Raw genomic sequence first — 17,749 nt, 5'->3', positions numbered from 1 at the left:
AATGTTTTATAAATGAAAAAAAAGGAAACACAAATTCATGAGGCCCTTTGGTGGACGAGGCCCCAAGCAATTGCCTACCTATGCCTTATGGTAAAACCGCCTATGGCTAACAACACACAATTCTTCCTGTTGTTTCCGCTGTCTGACACAGGTTTCTGCATGCATCTCAGCTTGCTTGAAAGACATTTCACAGTGGATGGTGGACCACCGCCTGAAGCTGAATCTGGCTGAAACTGAGATGCTTTTCATCCAAGTCCTCCCCGTTTCAAGAGCTTTCCCTCAGCCTAGACTCTACAAGCCTTACAACTAATAGCACTGTTAGGAGTCTTCCTGTAACACTTGATAGCAAACTGTCCTTTTCCTCTCAGGTGACAGCTGTGAGTTGGACCTGTGGATTCTTCCTCTACAACACCAGAAGGATCTGCCCCTATCTTACTACATATTCAACACAGCTCCTAGTTCAGGCCCCGGTCCTCTCATGCCTGGAATACTGCAACTCCCTGTTTGCTTGCCTTCCTGCATATGCAATCAAACCTCTACAACCAGGGTCCAAAATTAACTTTCTGGTGTATCTGCCAATGGCTGGTAAACTGAAAAAAATTAGCAGCAATGCAACGGACCTCATTTATTTTATTCGCCAACATAGATTTTTACTCGCATTTGGTGAGTGGTGGGAGCTAATTTTGGACCCTGTCTACAACTAATCCAAAATGCAGCTGCACGACTTGTCTACAATCTCCCTAAACATAGTCAAGTTACTCCCCTCAGTGAGTAACAGTGAATGGGACAGCTCCGTCATACCTACAACCCCTTTTCAAAGACATAGGAAGTCATTTAAAATAATTTTCATTTGTCTGTTAGAAAAAAGAAGATTTGAATTTGTTCATGTGAGAAGGATTAGTAATACTAAAAACAGTGTTAATTGTTGATTGCTACAGCCAGTGGAAACATAGCTGGCATGGTTGCCAGGCCAGGAATGCTAGTCATTTCCCAGAATGTGTCAGTGTGTGATATTTTCCCACTAGCAGCAGGCCCAGTTGTTGTCTAGTACTATGAGTCTGAGGCCAAGCTGAAACAGGCAGGGTTCTAGAATTAAATCTCTTGGGAGGACAAATGAATGGTCTACAAAACAGTTCCAACCAATTACAGCTCAGGGGGAGTTTTTGGGTGTTTTGCATGTTTTTCCAGGCAGTAGGATTTTATCAAGTGACCTGTAAGGTGTGTAATGCATTTTAATGAATGTGCCAACTCAATCACCACACCACCCGAAGCCTCACTACTCCTGTATACACCTTCAAACAAACAAGCATACGTAAGAGGTTGGAATGAGTGTGGAGTACACTTTATGACTCTTCTTCCTGATTTAAACGCAGTTGATTGAAAGTTTGAAGAGAGCATCTTTCTCGGTCTGATAACACACTCTCTCTCTTGTGTCTGATGATGATCAGTCATGGGGCAGATTATGAGTGGGGGAACACTAGTTCTCACGCCTGATTCTGAGGACTCCTGTGACACAGATTGCCACACTCCTTTGTGTTACGCTTTGTTACAGACATTTCTGTAGCTAAGTATTTCTGAAAGGCCCGGTAAGCCTCAGCAGGTTTTTCTGGTGTGTTATTTTTGTGCCACTTAACCATACCCAGTGCTTCATCACACTAGAATTATAGCCATCTTTTAGGTCTTAATGAATAGCTGTCTCACTCACTCTGTACTGGCATAGTGTAATGCATTTCTGATAGAATGTGGCAGTGAGGCTAGGGCTCCTGTCTGTAGTGGAAACAGCAGGACCTGAGTCCATGCCGTGTTGGCCTGACGGATGTGGCCACTGACCATGTGGGTACATCCCCCTGTAGGTGACAAAGCGAGATGAGGACTCCTCACTCATGCAGCTGAAGGAAGAGTTCCGCACGTATGAGGCGCTGCGGCGTGAGCATGATGCCCAGATTGTCCACATCGCCATGGAGGCAGGGCTGCGCATCTCGCCCGAGCAGTGGTCCTCGCTGTTGTACGGTGACCTCGTGCACAAGTCCCACATGCAGTCTATCATCGACAAGGTACTGCCGTCAAATCCCATTGCCCAGAGTATGTGCTGTGTATTCACAGCAAGCCAAACACATGCCACTCGCTCATCTGCATGTCTTACTGTGAGCAGAACTGTTAAGCACACATGCAGCTCACACTGCACTGTCCATCATTATTAGTTTCCGCCATCTTTTTTCAGTGGCTGCCCAGTTCTACTTTATTATATTTTAAGTGTTTTTGTCTTTGTTTTGGGTGTCACTGAAGCTGCAATCCCCAGAATCCTTTGCAAAGAGCGTCCAGGAGCTGACCATTGTTCTGCAGAGGACAGGAGACCCAGCCAACCTGAACAGTCTGAGACCTCACTTGGAGCTCCTGGCCAGTATTGATCACAATCCAGGTAACAACAACCTTTCAGTTACAACAAGGCGTAATTGAAAGACTTGTGCAAATATCTGATTAGAACTCTTTCCTGTGTCTGGCTTCTCTTTTTGTGTGTTTTGGAGAGAGTCACTGGTGTCTTCTCTGTCTTTGTTTTTGATTTGAAGATGCTGTCTCCCCCTCATGGGAACAGCTGGAGCAGGTGATGTTGGCGGTGAAGGTTGTGGTCCATAGTCTGGTTGATTTCATCCAGAATTTCAGCAAAAAGAGTCACGAGGCTCCACAGGTACCAGTCAATCCATTTTATTAATTTTATTTCTTCAAATTATTCAAACCTTATGCACCTTAGTTTTAATTTGTTTACAGATATACAGATGAGCCATGGTTTAGGGCTTGAGGAATAGGCTGGCTCTGGGTTTGGGGCTTGTGTTAGTGGATCAGGCTGGCTTTTGATTATGCACAAATGATGGTGATTCCTCCTCAGCCACAGCCCAACAGCAAGTATAAGACCAGTATGTGCAGAGACCTCCGACAGCAAGGAGGTTGCCCGCGTGGGGCTAACTGTACCTTTGCCCACTCCCAGGATGAGCTGGAGAAGTGAGTGAGACAGCTGCCCGCTGCACACACACACATACACACACACACATTCGTGCACAAACACGCATGCATACACACATACAAACAAACGCACATGCTTACACAAACACTTGCACACATACACAGGTACGCACACAGTGTTTTCACTGTTACTTCACTGCTTGTTCCAAACTCTCTGGGCTTCTATCAGTTAACACACAGGTGTATCATCCACTGTCCACCTGTCTACTCTAGGTTCAGGATGAGGAATAAGAAGATCAGTGGTGCTGTGAGACCATTCCCTTTGTCCCAGCCTGCCCTGGGGAAAGGTGTGACCAATGCAGGGAGTACTCCTGCCAGTGGTGTGTCCCCAGGGGGTCCTGAAGGCATGGAGAAGGGGGCGTCTACAACAGAAAGCTCCACTACACTGCAGCTCATCCCCCGGGGGGGCGAGACTCTGGATAAATTGAAGAGGGCAGTCCGAAATGGATCCAACGGAGTGACCAGTCCAGGCCACCCATCCGCCAGTCCCAGTGAGCAGTAAGTCACCTTCTCCATTCAGCTGAATAGATTTTTGTTTTATGATCCAATCTGAATGCTCCCTAGCATACTTTACATTAAACAAAACACTATTAACACCTTGAGCTTTGAACACTTCCCTTAACATGGAGGGCATGGCTGGGCATGCACTAAGGTCAATGCTAAATCACTGCTACACGTGCTAAACCTCACACCCATTGAGTCGCATGAATTTACTCTGTGTTGCTTTCCTAAGTCCCTCAAAGCCATACTGTGTACAGATGATAGCGATGCAAGCCACCCAGATGGTCAGTAGTTTTACAAAGAGGCCTGAGTTGATCCATAGCCTCTGTGGATGATGCTGACGCAGTGGGCAGTGTCTTAGTTTGCCACCCCTCTGCTCTTGTCTTTCAGGAAGACCACCTCTCCCCCATTGACACCCGTCAATCACATCTCAGCTACCTCACCTCACGTCACTGGTGCTGGAGTAGAAAGTGGCTCCACGTACCCCAAACCTGGGCAATTTGTCCCAAGGGGGGCCTTGTTCCCACCCCAGCAATCTGACATTTACTACCAGGAATCACAGGCACCGTACGACACCCCACCCTACCCACCAGCCAGTGAGTACAGCCACAGCCAGGGCTAAGGGCTCCACAGGTGTGCGTGTGCTTGTGTCTATGTCTGTGTGTGTCTACATGTTGATGGCAAAATTTGTTTTTTATAACAAAAACAAAACAACAAAAACAAACAAAACTTCAGTTGGTAACAGTAAACCCTAGAGATTGTAGGTACAGTGCCATCGACAGACAGATTTGTTCATTTTGTTTGTTCAACTTTTATGGACAGTAACACATAAACCACTTTTAATGTAAAACGCGATCTCACGGGAAGTGAGGACAGCTACAGTAAACAGGAAATGCTTCCCTGCAGCGATGCTAGTAAAAACTGGGTGCATTCCTTTGCTCACTCTCTTGCTTCACACGTCTGCAGTAGACGGACGTATGCCCTCCTCTTGCTTCACACGTCTGCAGAAGACGGACGTATGCCCTTTCTCTTGCTTCACATGTCCGCAGAAGATGGACGTATGCCCCTTCTCTTGCTTCACACATCCGGAGAAGGCGGACGTATGCCCCTCTTCTTCTCTTGCTCCGTACGTCCGAAGAAAACGGACGTATCTCCCTCTCGTTCCCCGAAGGCCACACCACGCGGATGGGACACGGAAAGCAGATTCTCCAAGCTAGCGACGAATTGCTAGTGGAGATCAGTAAATCAAGAGCCGAGTTTCAGTGCCAGCAATCAGAGCAGCGCGAACTCACTACCAGCCGTAGACAAAGGTGCGACCAGATCCACCTCAACGTGTCTCCCAGAAAGAAACCCTTGCCAGTGCCTGGACCGATCCAGACCGAACCAGATCAGCCCTGGCTCCCCGACGACGGAACCGCCAATGAAACCACCCATGGAACCGCAAGATTTGGACCTCATTTCATGAGCTACAGTAGGCTGTTAACTCTGGGCATAGGACTTTGCATAGCTAAACACCCGATTGTTAGCTACATTGATGAATGTTGTACATCCGTGTGTTCCAGATCATTACGAGTAACATAACTAGCTATATTTCGTTGTTCCTAGCTGATTTGTCACACACTGTTCACCGCGCAGCGTTAGTTAAGATACCACACAGAGACGTAGGGTCTTTGCATGCGTATCGTCTTACTAACCCCGGTACCTTCTTTTAATCCGCACAGAATAACCCCGTAACTATCAATTGTCCGAACATATCCTGTACCAGACAGACGTTATGTTTGCTCACACATGCACATAAGCAACTCAAACTCGCCACCATACGCATGTTCCTTTGTTCTCTTTGAACACATGTGTTCAGCGAGCATGCGCAGCACACGTGCACACGCAACACACGCACGATTCAGAACAAAGAAGCACACACACCCTCTGACGTGCTGACACAAACTAGCGCAAGGCACTCGCTCCAATCTACATACAAGTGTAAATACATACAAATACACATTCGCTTCATTTATTGTACATAAATGTATTGCATTACTACTTTGGGTTTTATATTTCAATAAATGCATTATTTTTCCAAGGTTGTCTGTTGTAAAATTACACGTGGAATGAATACCGCCAACCTTTGCTGATCAGAATTCCAAATGCCTTCACCTCTTAGTTAAGAGTGTTATTTGTTTAGTTAGCTAAATAGATAATATTGTGATTTGATTAAGATTAACTATTGATGTGGTAATTTCGATTATGATTATTAAATTAATTATTAATTAAAGTTCCAGATCAATAGTTTAGTATATTTTATGAGACTGATATATGAAACAAAATTGAGACTGATATTTTATTTTAACCACTATGGTAGACGCCATATTCTGTATGGTGTCTCCATGTGTTTAGTTTAATTATCACCGACATAACTGGTACCTCATGTAAGGATAGTCCTTACACATAAGTGGTACCCCCCTCTATCGTAGGCGTTGTCCCTACATAATTGGTATTGCCTGTGTGAGGGGGCACCGCAGAAGGGGCGCCAAAGCCGGCTTTAAATAGCCTAAAAGTTAAATTAATAAGCTTAAAATACAACTATTGTAACAGTTGCACAACGTTAAGCGGGCTCGGAAAGTCCTTTTTGATGAAAATCAGTTAAATAACATATACTATTTGATATGTATGATACCAGCACAGAGCGATATCAGTCCCGAGCATAGACCTATTAAGGAGCCCAAATGGTCACGAGTAGGGTGTCTAGTACTGTATTTGCATAGGAGGAAAAAACCCTAAACAAACAAAAAAAGGTCTGGTGCCCAAAACAGAAAAAGAAAGAGGCATCAGGAAACAGAAAATTAAAATGTGGAAAACGTTTAATAGCTGGCTTATGCAAAACAAGACAGATAACATGATGAATTCTCTTAATTTACCTAGCTAGCTAGTGTAGCCTAATATTTGTTGGGCCATTTGCCCAATGGTCAAACAGTCTGGTAGCTAGTTAGGTAACTATTTAGATAGGTAAGTAGCTATTTGCCTAGTTAAGTAGCTATATACTGAAGGGCACTAACTAGGGTTTGCATGTATCTTAAGAAATAGGTAGTTGCACCCCTGGATGAAAAGATGGCATTTTGGATCATTAGGTCTGCCACTGGAAATGATTTCAAAAACAAATCTTACTCAAAAATGTTGTACTCATGTCTTTAGCTTTAGTGTGGATCAGCGTGAATGTGAAGTCACATGTAGCCCTCTAACTTCGCCTTCTTTTTCTGTAGGTAATTACTATGCCTCCCCAGTGCCCCCGCCCAAACAGTGTGCTGCGCGCTTCTTCCGTTCTGGCAACGTACCTGAGTCTACACTGCCCCACACCATGACCTCATACCCTGAGCAGCACCCCTCCTTCCCGTTGCGGGAGCGCCTGGGCCCCACCCCCTACCCCCCACCCGTGCAGTACAGCCACCTGAGCCATGCCCATGGTGTCTACGCTCCCGTTTATGACAGCCGCCGCCTGTGGCGCCCAACCATGTACCACCGGGAGGATGCGCGGAGCAACTCACTGCCCCCCGAGGTCCTGCACTCCTCTGTCTACCAGCCCCCGCTAAGGGAGCGCTACAACTCCCTGGACGGATCCTGCTGTACAGCAGGGGAGCAAAGAGCAGCGTTACAGAGGGTAAACTGCTTGCCTCCCTCTTGCTAAGCTACCAGCTAATACCGTGCCTGCAGGGGTTGTTCTTAAATATGAGCCCAGTCCAACATTATCTCACCAGTTGTTGTATAAGTAGAATGCATGTCCGTATATAAAGTCTGGCACTGAGCAGTTCTCTCAACATGCATGACATTATTGGCATGTTGTAGACATTCATATCCAGAGCCACTTGCACAGATTACAGTTTTATCCATTTACACAGCTTGATGTTTACTGAGGCAATTCTGGGTTAAGTACCTTGCCCAAGGGTACAGCAGCAGTGCCGCAGGAGTGAATTTGGAATCAGCAACCTTTTGGTTACAAGCCCTGCTACTTACCACTATGCTACTGCTTCTTATGTTCTTATCTGTTAACTGTAACTCTGTTGAGTCATCTACACCGTGCGGTAAAATCCTAGGAAGCCATAACTCTGCCAAAGATCGAAAACACTGAAAGGAGGCAGCGTGTGAAAAACTTCTTTTTGTTGTATCTTGACAATGTTGTCTAGACAGTGTTGTATGTAGACCAGATGAGAGATGTGTGAAATAAGTCTGCTGGTGGTTTCCTGTCCAAGAGCACTCAGCTTATTTTGCCCGCAATGAGCTGGTGGTGGTGCCCCTGTCTCCATACCGTGAACCTCACACACACCTTTCTTCCCTCAGGACGCCTACAGCCGTATGCACCTTGGGTATGATGACCTTTTGCGACGGAAACCCGAACAGTGGGCCCAGCACCACGGCAACAGGCCCTCCCCCTCCTCCCCTCTCTTCACTGTTGACTTCAGTTCAGAGGTGAGTCTCCACAGGAGTGTGTGTGTGAGAAAATGTTCTGTTGTTAACATTTGCAAATGTGCGTATGCTTGCACAATAAATAAGATTTATTCTTCAATTATTCATGAACCTTACAAATCTTCTTATGTAATGGGGCATTTGTGTGTGTTTGTCTCAATTTGCTTGGTTAAATTTGCCCCAGAATGATTTACTTTGTTAGTCTAGGACATCAGATACATATATTGTGAAGTCACTGGGCAAATACTGTAGAAACCACAGCGATGTTTAGTGTCTGCATGTATATGCATACATGTGTGTGTATGTCTGGGAAAAGAGCATTGAGTCACTGAATATTGTTATCCCTTGCAGCAGTAGCATGCTGAACATCTGTTAGGGAGCGTGAGGAAGATAAACCCGCTCACTGCCTCTAATCCTCTGCGCGGTCGCTTGTGCTCTCTCTCTCAGCTCTCTGAGGGAGCAGGTGGAGACTGCATGGGGTGTAAGTACCGCATGGAGGAGAATCTAGCCCACTACTCCCCATGGTCCTGTGGCACCATCAGCGCCTGCATAAGCACCTCCGAGTCAGAGCCCCACGTGGTGCCAAGCTCCGCCTCTGAGCTGACCGTGAGTCTCGTACTGTGCCGTGGTTTGCCATGGCAGTGTACCTTAGGATGTGTCATTGGACAATAGCTGTGTGCTGTGTCCAGTGACAGCTTCCCATGGACCAAACATATCACTTCTTTCAACAGAGGATTGTACAGTATGAATGTAACACTCAGCTCTACAGTATCAGCAGTGATTACTGAATGGTGTTAAACTGGGATACTCAGGGTGTACTTCAGGATGAGGAACTATCATCAGTGATTCACTTCAGTAGTACAGTAGCATTTTCACCCTAAATTTGGTTACTTAGTCACAGGTGTGAGAGGTGTTGTTAAGTACACAAAAGGATTGCTAGGCTGAAGGAAGTGTCTTTATGTATGCATCACATTAAATGAAAAAAATCAAAGAACCAGAATAATTAACAATCTGAATAAACAACATCTGAAATTACCCTGCATTACATAACATTATTGGCATTTAGCAGATGCTCTTACCCAGGGCGACTTACATCAGTTACAATGTTATCCATTTATACAAGTGGATATTTACTGAGTCAGTTGGGGGTTAAGTACCTTGTCCTGCTCCTTAACCACTGCGCTACACTGTCTATATTATCACATAATTAGGACCAAATTAAATCTGTCTACTAGGCATGTCACAGTACCAGAAATTTAGTAGTCGATACCAATACCAGTGCAATTCCACGATTCTCGATACCCAATTCGATACCATGGCAAAAAAAACAAACACAAAACAATAAATCCCATGTACTTCAATGTACACTCCTTTATTAAAAACATTTGAACATTGCATACATTATAGCCTTCAAGTAATAAATAAAAAGAAACAACTATTAACATTACAAAAAAGAACAGTGGCGTGTAGCCTTCAAGTATTTAAAACGAACAATACTGTGCTTAATTAAAAACAATCAACTTTTTATGATGGAACAGCGTTTCAATTGCAGTACCTGGCCAAGACATGAAAAAATATAGATATAATAAATAGTATAATATAATATGTGTCTCTGAAAAGCTTCTGATATGGTTGGCTGTGTTTGCTCCTGCCTCTCCTGGTCGACATCCTCCTCTGGCTGATACTGTGAAAGGAAAATTATGAGAATTCAGTTATCAGGTATAGCTCAAAGGCTGCACACACAATGTACTAACACACGCACACACACACACACACACACACACACACACCTCTATATACTCAGAGTGCAAAACAGTCGTTTAAATTTACTGACATGGTGACGGATCATTAGTCCGGAAATATTTATTTAAAACGCTAATGTTATATTTTGATGACAGATGACACAGACCGAACGGTAAGGACAGTAGCCTACTACTAGCTATGGTTACATTACGTTAGCCTAAACACGGTAGCCTTTACCGTTTAGCCATTGCAAACGTCGTATGAAACATAGTTGGCTACACAGCAACACGCCATCTGTCTCAAACAAAAATAATGGTAACGTGTATTTCAGGATAAGGATAACAAGGATAACACTTTGGATACGTTGTTAATGTAACCTTAAGATGAACTGAAACTCACTCACCTTGAATTCATTGAATAAATCTGGATGTCTGTCTTTGAAGTGCTTCGCTACGTTGGAAGTGTTTCCTCCTTTCATCTGAAAAGTTTGATGGCACCGTTTGCATACTGGTTTTTGTGAATTTATCATTAATCCCTGATGATCCACCTCGAAGGCAATGTAGGCTACTTCTATACATGACTCTTACTGTTTTTGTTTTTGACGAGTCGAGGCGGAGCGGTCGCTGCAGCTGCATCCCCGGTAGCTACGGTGCTGTAAAAAAACGAGTACCGTCACGTTTTCAGAATTTTTGCATCGACTTGGTACCGAAGCATCGGTACCTACGGTACTGTAGAAAAGCAAGTACCTTCACATTTTTAGAATTTTGGCATCGACTTGGTACCGAAGTATCGGTTCTCGTGACATCCCTACTGTCTACATACTCTTCCGCTGTCCTGCTTGTCTTTTAAATACAGACTTGCACCCAGAACAATTATTTAACTATAGTCATTAACATCTCTCAATACTTGTACATCCACAACAGCGAAGCTCCAACTTGCAATTTCACATTCAGCCACACAACACTTACAGGCTACTTTAATATCACTTGGGGGGGTGCTGTTGAGCTCATGGAAGCAATGAAAGGAGTTACTGTGCCATCTTGTGATGGCTGTGATGAAAGTCTGAGTCTGACTAACAGTCTCTCCTTCCCCGGGCCACCAGGATCTGGAGGGCGGGGGTCTGAAACGGCAGCTGCACAGCTTTGAGCCCCACCGCCGGCCGAAAGAGGAGGACCCCATCATTCCTTTTGGAGAGGGCCCCATCATCTCCAAGTGGGGGGCCATCTCACGGGCGTCCCGCACGGGCTACCACACCACCGACCCGGTGCAGGCCACTGCCTCCCAGGGGAGTGCCACCACCACTCCCATCAACTTCAGAGGTTGGGGGCAGGTTCACTTTTACATTGTACTCATATAGAGACTGTAGATATGTTTGTAGATATGGATATGAACTGCAGACTGTGGTGTTCTTTATGAAGTTTACTGTTGCAGAGTTACTTACGGATGCACTTATTGTATTGTTAATGGGGGTTACTTGCATCTTGTCCATTTTAAACAAGGTCATCACTGAAAACAGTGTCAAAATGAATGCTCTGTTCTTCTGTGTTCATTTAAATCATGGAATACGTGATATACTGAAAGTGCTAGAAAATCCCACAAAATCTGACTCCTTTTCCTGAGAAGATGAGAGCTCTCTGCAGCTGGCAGAGAGGAGTCCTCTTTACTTGAAGATGGATTAGGGTGTGAATTTAGATGAAACCCAGCTTTCATCTTCATTTGAGTTTTTGCGCAAAGATCGTCAGCAACACCAGCAGCAGTCCTTTCTGATGTGATCCATGCAGACTGCATAGTATGGGGGTATACGTTCTTAAAATGTTATTTTAACAGTATATTAATATTCCCTCCCTTGCAGACTATGGTCCATACAATCACAGTGACTACAGGTGGAGTTCACACGGGTCCGAGGCCTCCAGCCATTCCAGTTTCCTTGAGAGGTACGGTAGTGATGCTAGTTAAACAGTGCACACCCTGAGCTGTACTCAGTCTTGTTCAGAGATCCAGCAAAAATGGGGAAGATTTCTGTTGTGGCTGTGAGGTTTAGTTTTTCTATCGAGGCACAGCCGCTTCCAGCTCTGTAACTGGTTCTGAAAATAGAGAGGCAGTGCCTCCTCACGTTCCTCTGAGCTTTACTGTACCTCGGCACAGCAGTGATAATGCAATGTGGCTTGCACGGTGAACTCCACACTGAGCTGTTGCATCATGTTTGCTGTACGTTTTATGCCAGTCCTCGTTCCTGTGGGCGAGTGGCATTACAGCACGTTTTCAGAACTGCTCTGTTGGTCTCATGTGCCATTGCAGTGACCAGCTGGCAGTCTCTGAGCTGAGCACCCGACGCAAGTCTTCCAGCAGCACTGAACCCCGGAGCGCAGACCTGCTGCAGGTAGAAGGGTGCGGGATTGCTGCTGCAAGATGGGGGGCGGGCCACATATGTGTGTGTGTGTGTGACATGCTGAGGCTCCTCCCTGTCTCCTCTTTTACAGGCTGATTACTGTAAAGACACCACGGACGGAGAGCCAGACAGAGACATAGAGCTGGAGCTGTCGGCCCTTGACATGGAGGACGCTAGCTCGCAGGACGACAAGGCTGAGGTGCGGATTGCCTTCAGGCCTTACTACCCTCTGTGCATAATCACAGGGGAGCGTGCTGCCCGGTGTTCTGATAGCCTCAAAATCCATATCAAGTCAGAAAAACCAGCTAGGATCATAAGTTTTCATGCTTGCACCGTTACCTAATACTAATTTTGACAGTGTTGTATTACATAGCAGGACTTTGATCATACTTCAACTAAGAAACCTCACAGCTGGAGATTAGTTATGTGTATAATAATGCATAGGTACACAGACAGTAACCTACACATTGTCGTGCTTCCTGCTTTGCAACATGGATATAGCCTTCATAGCTGAAATGTCAGAGGCTGCTGCCCCTGTACACTCAGCTGTCAATATTGGCAGCCAACTGCAGAAACAATGGTATTCTTCATTCACAAGGCATTGTGGGAAGGGCTTCCAGCCCCTTCACATGTTTTTTTATATGTTTATAGCAAAAGCAAACACATACTCTACCTTATGAAAATTTCACAGCCTTCAGCAGGATCATTAAATCTTTATGCTCATGCCAGCACACCACAGGAGACATCAGTAGCAGTGAGAGAAGCATCAGTGAGATGGGATATTTTGGGTTGGCAATCTGCTCATCTGTTTGTGTGTCTGCCTGTCTGCCTGTGTGTATGTGTGTGTTTCTGTGTATGTATATGTATGCCTGTGTATTCTGGCCATGCAGGAGTCTCTGGAGCTGAGGATGCATTCCCACAGCCCTCATCTCACCAACGGCGCAGTGACCGGGAATGGCCACCAGAGGAACCAGCCGAACAAGCTCTCACCCGAAAAGATGGGATCCCACCTGCTGAAGAAGATGGCCTTTAGGTGAGCCCCGTATGTCACAGGAGTGAGGCTGTCCCAGCCTGTACAGGTGGAGAGGTGACATGGTTGGGTTGGTTACTGTTCTCCCTCACATGTGACCAGCGGAGTGCCATGCCTCCTTGTGTTTCAGGAAGTCCATGTCCCCCAGTGGGTTTGGCACAGTCAGCCTCGGTGTCAGCAAGCTGGTGATGAAGACAGGGCCCCAGAGGGTGGGGGATGTGCCGCACCCCAGCGGAGGGGCAGAGATGCTGCTCAACAGCTGAGGGAGCAGGAGCACCCACGAACCCCCCTGCAGCAGTGCAGGCCCGAGCCTGCCACACCAACATGCCCCAACACATCACTCCAAGGCCATCTCAACCGGACTCTTTAGATTGCAGGTAGTGCTGCTTCTTCAAACAGCAAGGGCATTGAAGTGTTCCCTTCTCCACCTGGGCCTTTTGGTTCTACAAAAAAGCCAACTTCTCCATGTCCACATGTTCGCTTTCCAACGCCTGAGGAATTTTCGGTGTTTGTATCAAATGGAGTGATGTGAGCAGTGCTATGAGAGCTTTGCTGTTCATCGATGCTTATTATGATGAGCAGGATTACTTGATCTTTAAACTAGCAGGGCCCCGCAATAGTGTAACTTGTGAGTCTAGCTTTAATTTTTCTCTGATTACTGTCGACTTGTTTGAGAAGATGATGCTGTCTGCTGCCCACAGCAGTCAAACTGCGCAGTGGCATGTTTCAGGTGTGTTTTCCTTGGTGTAACAGGGGATACTGCTGTACTCCAGAGAAAATGTTTGGGGCACAACTCTTACACTCATTGAGCAACACATCACACAAATCTACATCGGACAGTACAAGCCAATGCTGCATCATCCTACACCCCCACCCAAAAACACTGCATAAATTCTTTTTCATTATAATTTTGTCAGTGTTGCATTCAATTGACTGTGTAACATACTTGTTGATAGGAAACTCTTGAATTAAATGCACCTGATAAATGAACAAGCAAATTCTTTCTAGAGTATGATATTGCTTAAAATTGCACATTTTCTTAATGGTCTGAAATTGCTTAATGAGCGAAGTCTGTTTGTCTACACATTGCCATGCAAAACTCATAAAATACCCAAGGTGCTCAGTACTGGCAGCCAAAAGGAGAATATCCTTTCCAGCTGTAGCTACTGTACTTGATTACTCTGTATTACCTTATTAAACATAGGAATGCTATTTGCACGATGTTTTTCTTTAAATTATATGATGTTGATGTTCACCCTCGGAAATATTGTGCTAATTGATTAACATTAATTGGTATTCATAGGCCACACACTTAAGTGTGTAGTAGGGGCAGAGTTATTGTCTTATCAAAGTAGGCAAAATGAGAAGAATTTAATATTCCATAAACATCACTAATACCAAAAAGGTTTTTCTTCATCTTGATTTATTGTACTTCATGCTTGGGTTTGCTGCTCAATGGTCCAGCTAATCACCCTCCTCACTTAATCACAGTGTCAATATTATAACTCCAACAGAGTGGACATTCTGTCAAATCTCATCGGAATTTGGAGGGTTACCAAGGGAATGGTTCAGATGCCACACAGTGTGACGCTTGGCACTAACTGTCACATAGCGCATGCCCTGCTGTGTCCTGTAGTAAACAGCTGTATCCTTTAGTAAACGTTCCACCAGTCCATAGATTTAAAATCTCATGTTCATGAGTGATGCAGATTTACCATAGGAATCGCCTACAAAACAATGCATGCGTAACAGACATGTACAAGATCAAACCACGTGGCTTCTTCTGACTCACCTTATCATTTAAATTAATGTGCTAAACGAGATGTCCTTACTGGAAGACTTATTTAGTGTATGCATTGAGTTACTCTGATTTGTGATGTCTGACATTTTCCATGTGTTGGAAAGTGACAGATAGTGTTTGCAGGCATTGTGGACATAGGCGCTCTTCATTTGTTTCCACAGGGGTTGACTTAACAGAAACCAATACAGCATCAAGCATGTCTTCTTGTCTTGCGTTGTCAGTCTGTTTCTGTTCATATCTGTTCTGACATTTTTTTACAACATGCTAACTTCTGTGAAGTTGTGTGTCAAAATATTTTATATCAGGATCTTTTTTTCTAATCATTTTTGAAAAGGTAACTCATCTGTCACTGTTGTGTGTGCATTTTTTTGCACGGGTTTTCCGGCTAGTCGACTGACACAGTCCATCACATGGAAACCATAGCGATGATCAGACCAATCACACATTGACCAGAGGGGTCGGTGTTATTTTACTGCAGTTTTTGTGCATATGGTTTGGTGGCAGTCTTCTTCTGAGGCGGCTAAAGAAGAGCACTGGTCAAAAATTACAGTTTGGTATGTTTATGGTATATGTACCTAAAGGAAACTTACAAAAGCACATCAAAGACAGTGAAACCAGTGAAAACAATACATTTTCTGTACTTTTGGCACAATCACAGAGCCATCCATGGAAACAGCAGAGGTTTGTGTTTCATTCTGAAAAAACTGGTATTGACCCATGTACTTGAGGTGCAGATCCAAGTGGTGGGGTGGTATATATCATAAAACACCAAATTCACATTTTGACCAGTGTTGTGCTTTAAGAGTACTATGTGCTGTGTGTGACAGCGCCATGGGAAACTTGTGTATAAAGTAAGCATTGTATTGTGTAAGAAGGTACAGGGCAAACTGGCTCTAACTTGACCAATCCTCTCTCCAAGCTCCAGCCACTGCTGTCAGCAGTGGACAGACTGACAGCAACTGTGTCTTGCTTTACTGAGAGGCATGATGTTACCTTTTCATGCTGTGCAGTTTCTGTGCCAGTCCACACATCTATGTGTACCATTATCCATTTGCTAAACCATGAAAGCAAATGGTGATGATTGTGCAGTTGCTGGCTTTACTGCTTCATTCATCTGTAACTATGAAAACTGTATTTTGACCAGAGCAGGTCTGCTGTTCTATACATCTGTATGAATGTGTCAGTGTGTCCTGTGTCACTCTCTCTGGAGAACACACGTTTTATACAAAGACTTTATTAGTTCTCGTATGAGTATGTAGTAATTAGACTATTTTAAATCAACCTGGTATATTGTCACTGCTTTTATGATATATGGGGCCATGAAAATTAGACACAGTTCAACCTAAAGGTCATTAACAGTGGTTTCTAAGGCATTGTGATTTGCAAGTCACAGAATCAGAAATCTTAATCAGACTATCTGAATTAGGAAGAGTCACTTGATCTTGGAGATTGGTCAAGTTGAGTGCAGTGTCCTGCCTGGAATTGTGCCTCCGGTTGTGCATGTACATGACAGCAGGGGGCGCCAGAACCCAGTCTCTGCAGTCCTCAGGGAAGAGCCTCCTCTGTTGCTAAGCTACTGATTGCATCCTCAGCACTGACCGAGGGTGAATGCAAATATTACATGAATTGATCTTGTGTACGTACCTTTTGACTTTAATAATATGTACATGGACAGGAGATTTTTTTGGTCTTTTGTTATTTTTTTTTCTTTTTTTAATGCTTGTGTTACACTGAATGAGGTTTGGGTACAATGTCCCATACACAGAGCTGTGTAGAAAGATGAGAAGCGTGTGTCTGCACAGTACCTCCTGGGTACTGGTCGCCATTCACCCTGACTCTAGCTCACTGGGAGCCTAGCCATGCCCTGAGCATGGATCCACTCTGAGCTCTGATCTCCCAGTCCTGCTTAACCTGCAGAGAGAAAGGGAGGCTGCTTACCAGCCGGGGAGCTTCATTCTCTGCAGTGATCACGGGTGCAGTAGTGTTTCAAATTATCACACAGCAACACCCCCCACACCCGGCTACAGATGGAGCAAGGCTACATCCCAGCCAGTCCACACTTTGCCCCCCGTCAGCCCAAGCCAGGTCATGCATGCAGGCCCTTAGCTGGGCAAAGAAGTACATGATTCTGTAGTTGTGATACAACACACCCGGCGTTGTACGTGTTCTGCACATGCCCACTGTGTGGCCACGCCAAGTATTGTGGTTAGCTTGCAGCATTTACTGTCTGCTTTTATAATGTTTTATTTCATTTTATTATTATTATTATTATTATTATTATTATCATTATCATTATCAGTAGTAGTTGTATTTTCTTGAAAATAAAAGTCTTCTTTTTGTATTGTTTGAATTTAAAAAATTTGCTTAGCCGTAACTGTTTGGGAGGGAGGGCTGAATGGAAGAGAAGCCTGTTTGTCAATTGCACAACCGATAACAGAGCTGATGAATATTTTTACGTCTGTATTAGACATTTTATTTGCGAATCTATTGTTCGATTGAATTGTAAATGAAATAAAAGATGGTACACATCCGTCATTGTATACAGCTGGCACCATCGTTAGATGGACTTACTGCTCATTTTTATGACATATAATCAGCTATATTTAAATATATAGAGATATATAGAGACAAATAAAAGTTAAAATGGAGAAAAAACATTTAATGAAAGGCGGAAATATCCATGGGAATACTTTCTATTCCGTTTGTTTCTTTTGAACTACCACTTGTGAAAGGTTTCACTTTTGCATTTTTGATTGCAAGTTTCAGTCTAGTTTGTGTGTTGCAAATAGCAGAGTGGATTGTGTTTGTTCAA

At 44.4% G+C, this 17,749-nt stretch overlaps 1 protein-coding gene across 2 annotated transcripts in view; it reads left to right on the top strand.

The window, feature by feature from the left end:
- rc3h2 (ring finger and CCCH-type domains 2) overlaps positions 1-17,148 on the top strand; it is a 36,709-nt gene extending 19,561 nt beyond the window's left edge. For both annotated transcript variants that reach the window (XM_036528301.1, XM_036528302.1), the window contains 15 exons: positions 1,854-2,054; positions 2,287-2,419; positions 2,568-2,686; positions 2,885-2,997; positions 3,232-3,516; positions 3,910-4,115; positions 6,777-7,171; positions 7,849-7,977; positions 8,422-8,580; positions 10,820-11,036; positions 11,570-11,651; positions 12,016-12,097; positions 12,198-12,305; positions 12,997-13,139; positions 13,267-17,148. In XM_036528301.1, coding sequence (XP_036384194.1) covers positions 1,854-2,054; positions 2,287-2,419; positions 2,568-2,686; positions 2,885-2,997; positions 3,232-3,516; positions 3,910-4,115; positions 6,777-7,171; positions 7,849-7,977; positions 8,422-8,580; positions 10,820-11,036; positions 11,570-11,651; positions 12,016-12,097; positions 12,198-12,305; positions 12,997-13,139; positions 13,267-13,399 — 2,505 coding nt within the window. In that variant the 3' untranslated portion in view covers positions 13,400-17,148. The remainder of the gene's footprint in view (positions 1-1,853; positions 2,055-2,286; positions 2,420-2,567; positions 2,687-2,884; positions 2,998-3,231; positions 3,517-3,909; positions 4,116-6,776; positions 7,172-7,848; positions 7,978-8,421; positions 8,581-10,819; positions 11,037-11,569; positions 11,652-12,015; positions 12,098-12,197; positions 12,306-12,996; positions 13,140-13,266) is intronic.
- The last annotated feature ends 601 nt before the right edge of the window (positions 17,149-17,749 follow it).

The sequence above is a fragment of the Megalops cyprinoides genome, chromosome 5, assembly GCF_013368585.1.
Source record: "Megalops cyprinoides isolate fMegCyp1 chromosome 5, fMegCyp1.pri, whole genome shotgun sequence".
Taxonomy (NCBI): Eukaryota; Metazoa; Chordata; class Actinopteri; order Elopiformes; family Megalopidae; genus Megalops; species Megalops cyprinoides.
The sequence above is the reverse complement of the archived record's forward strand: the minus strand, read 5'-3'. Positions and strand labels throughout refer to the sequence as shown.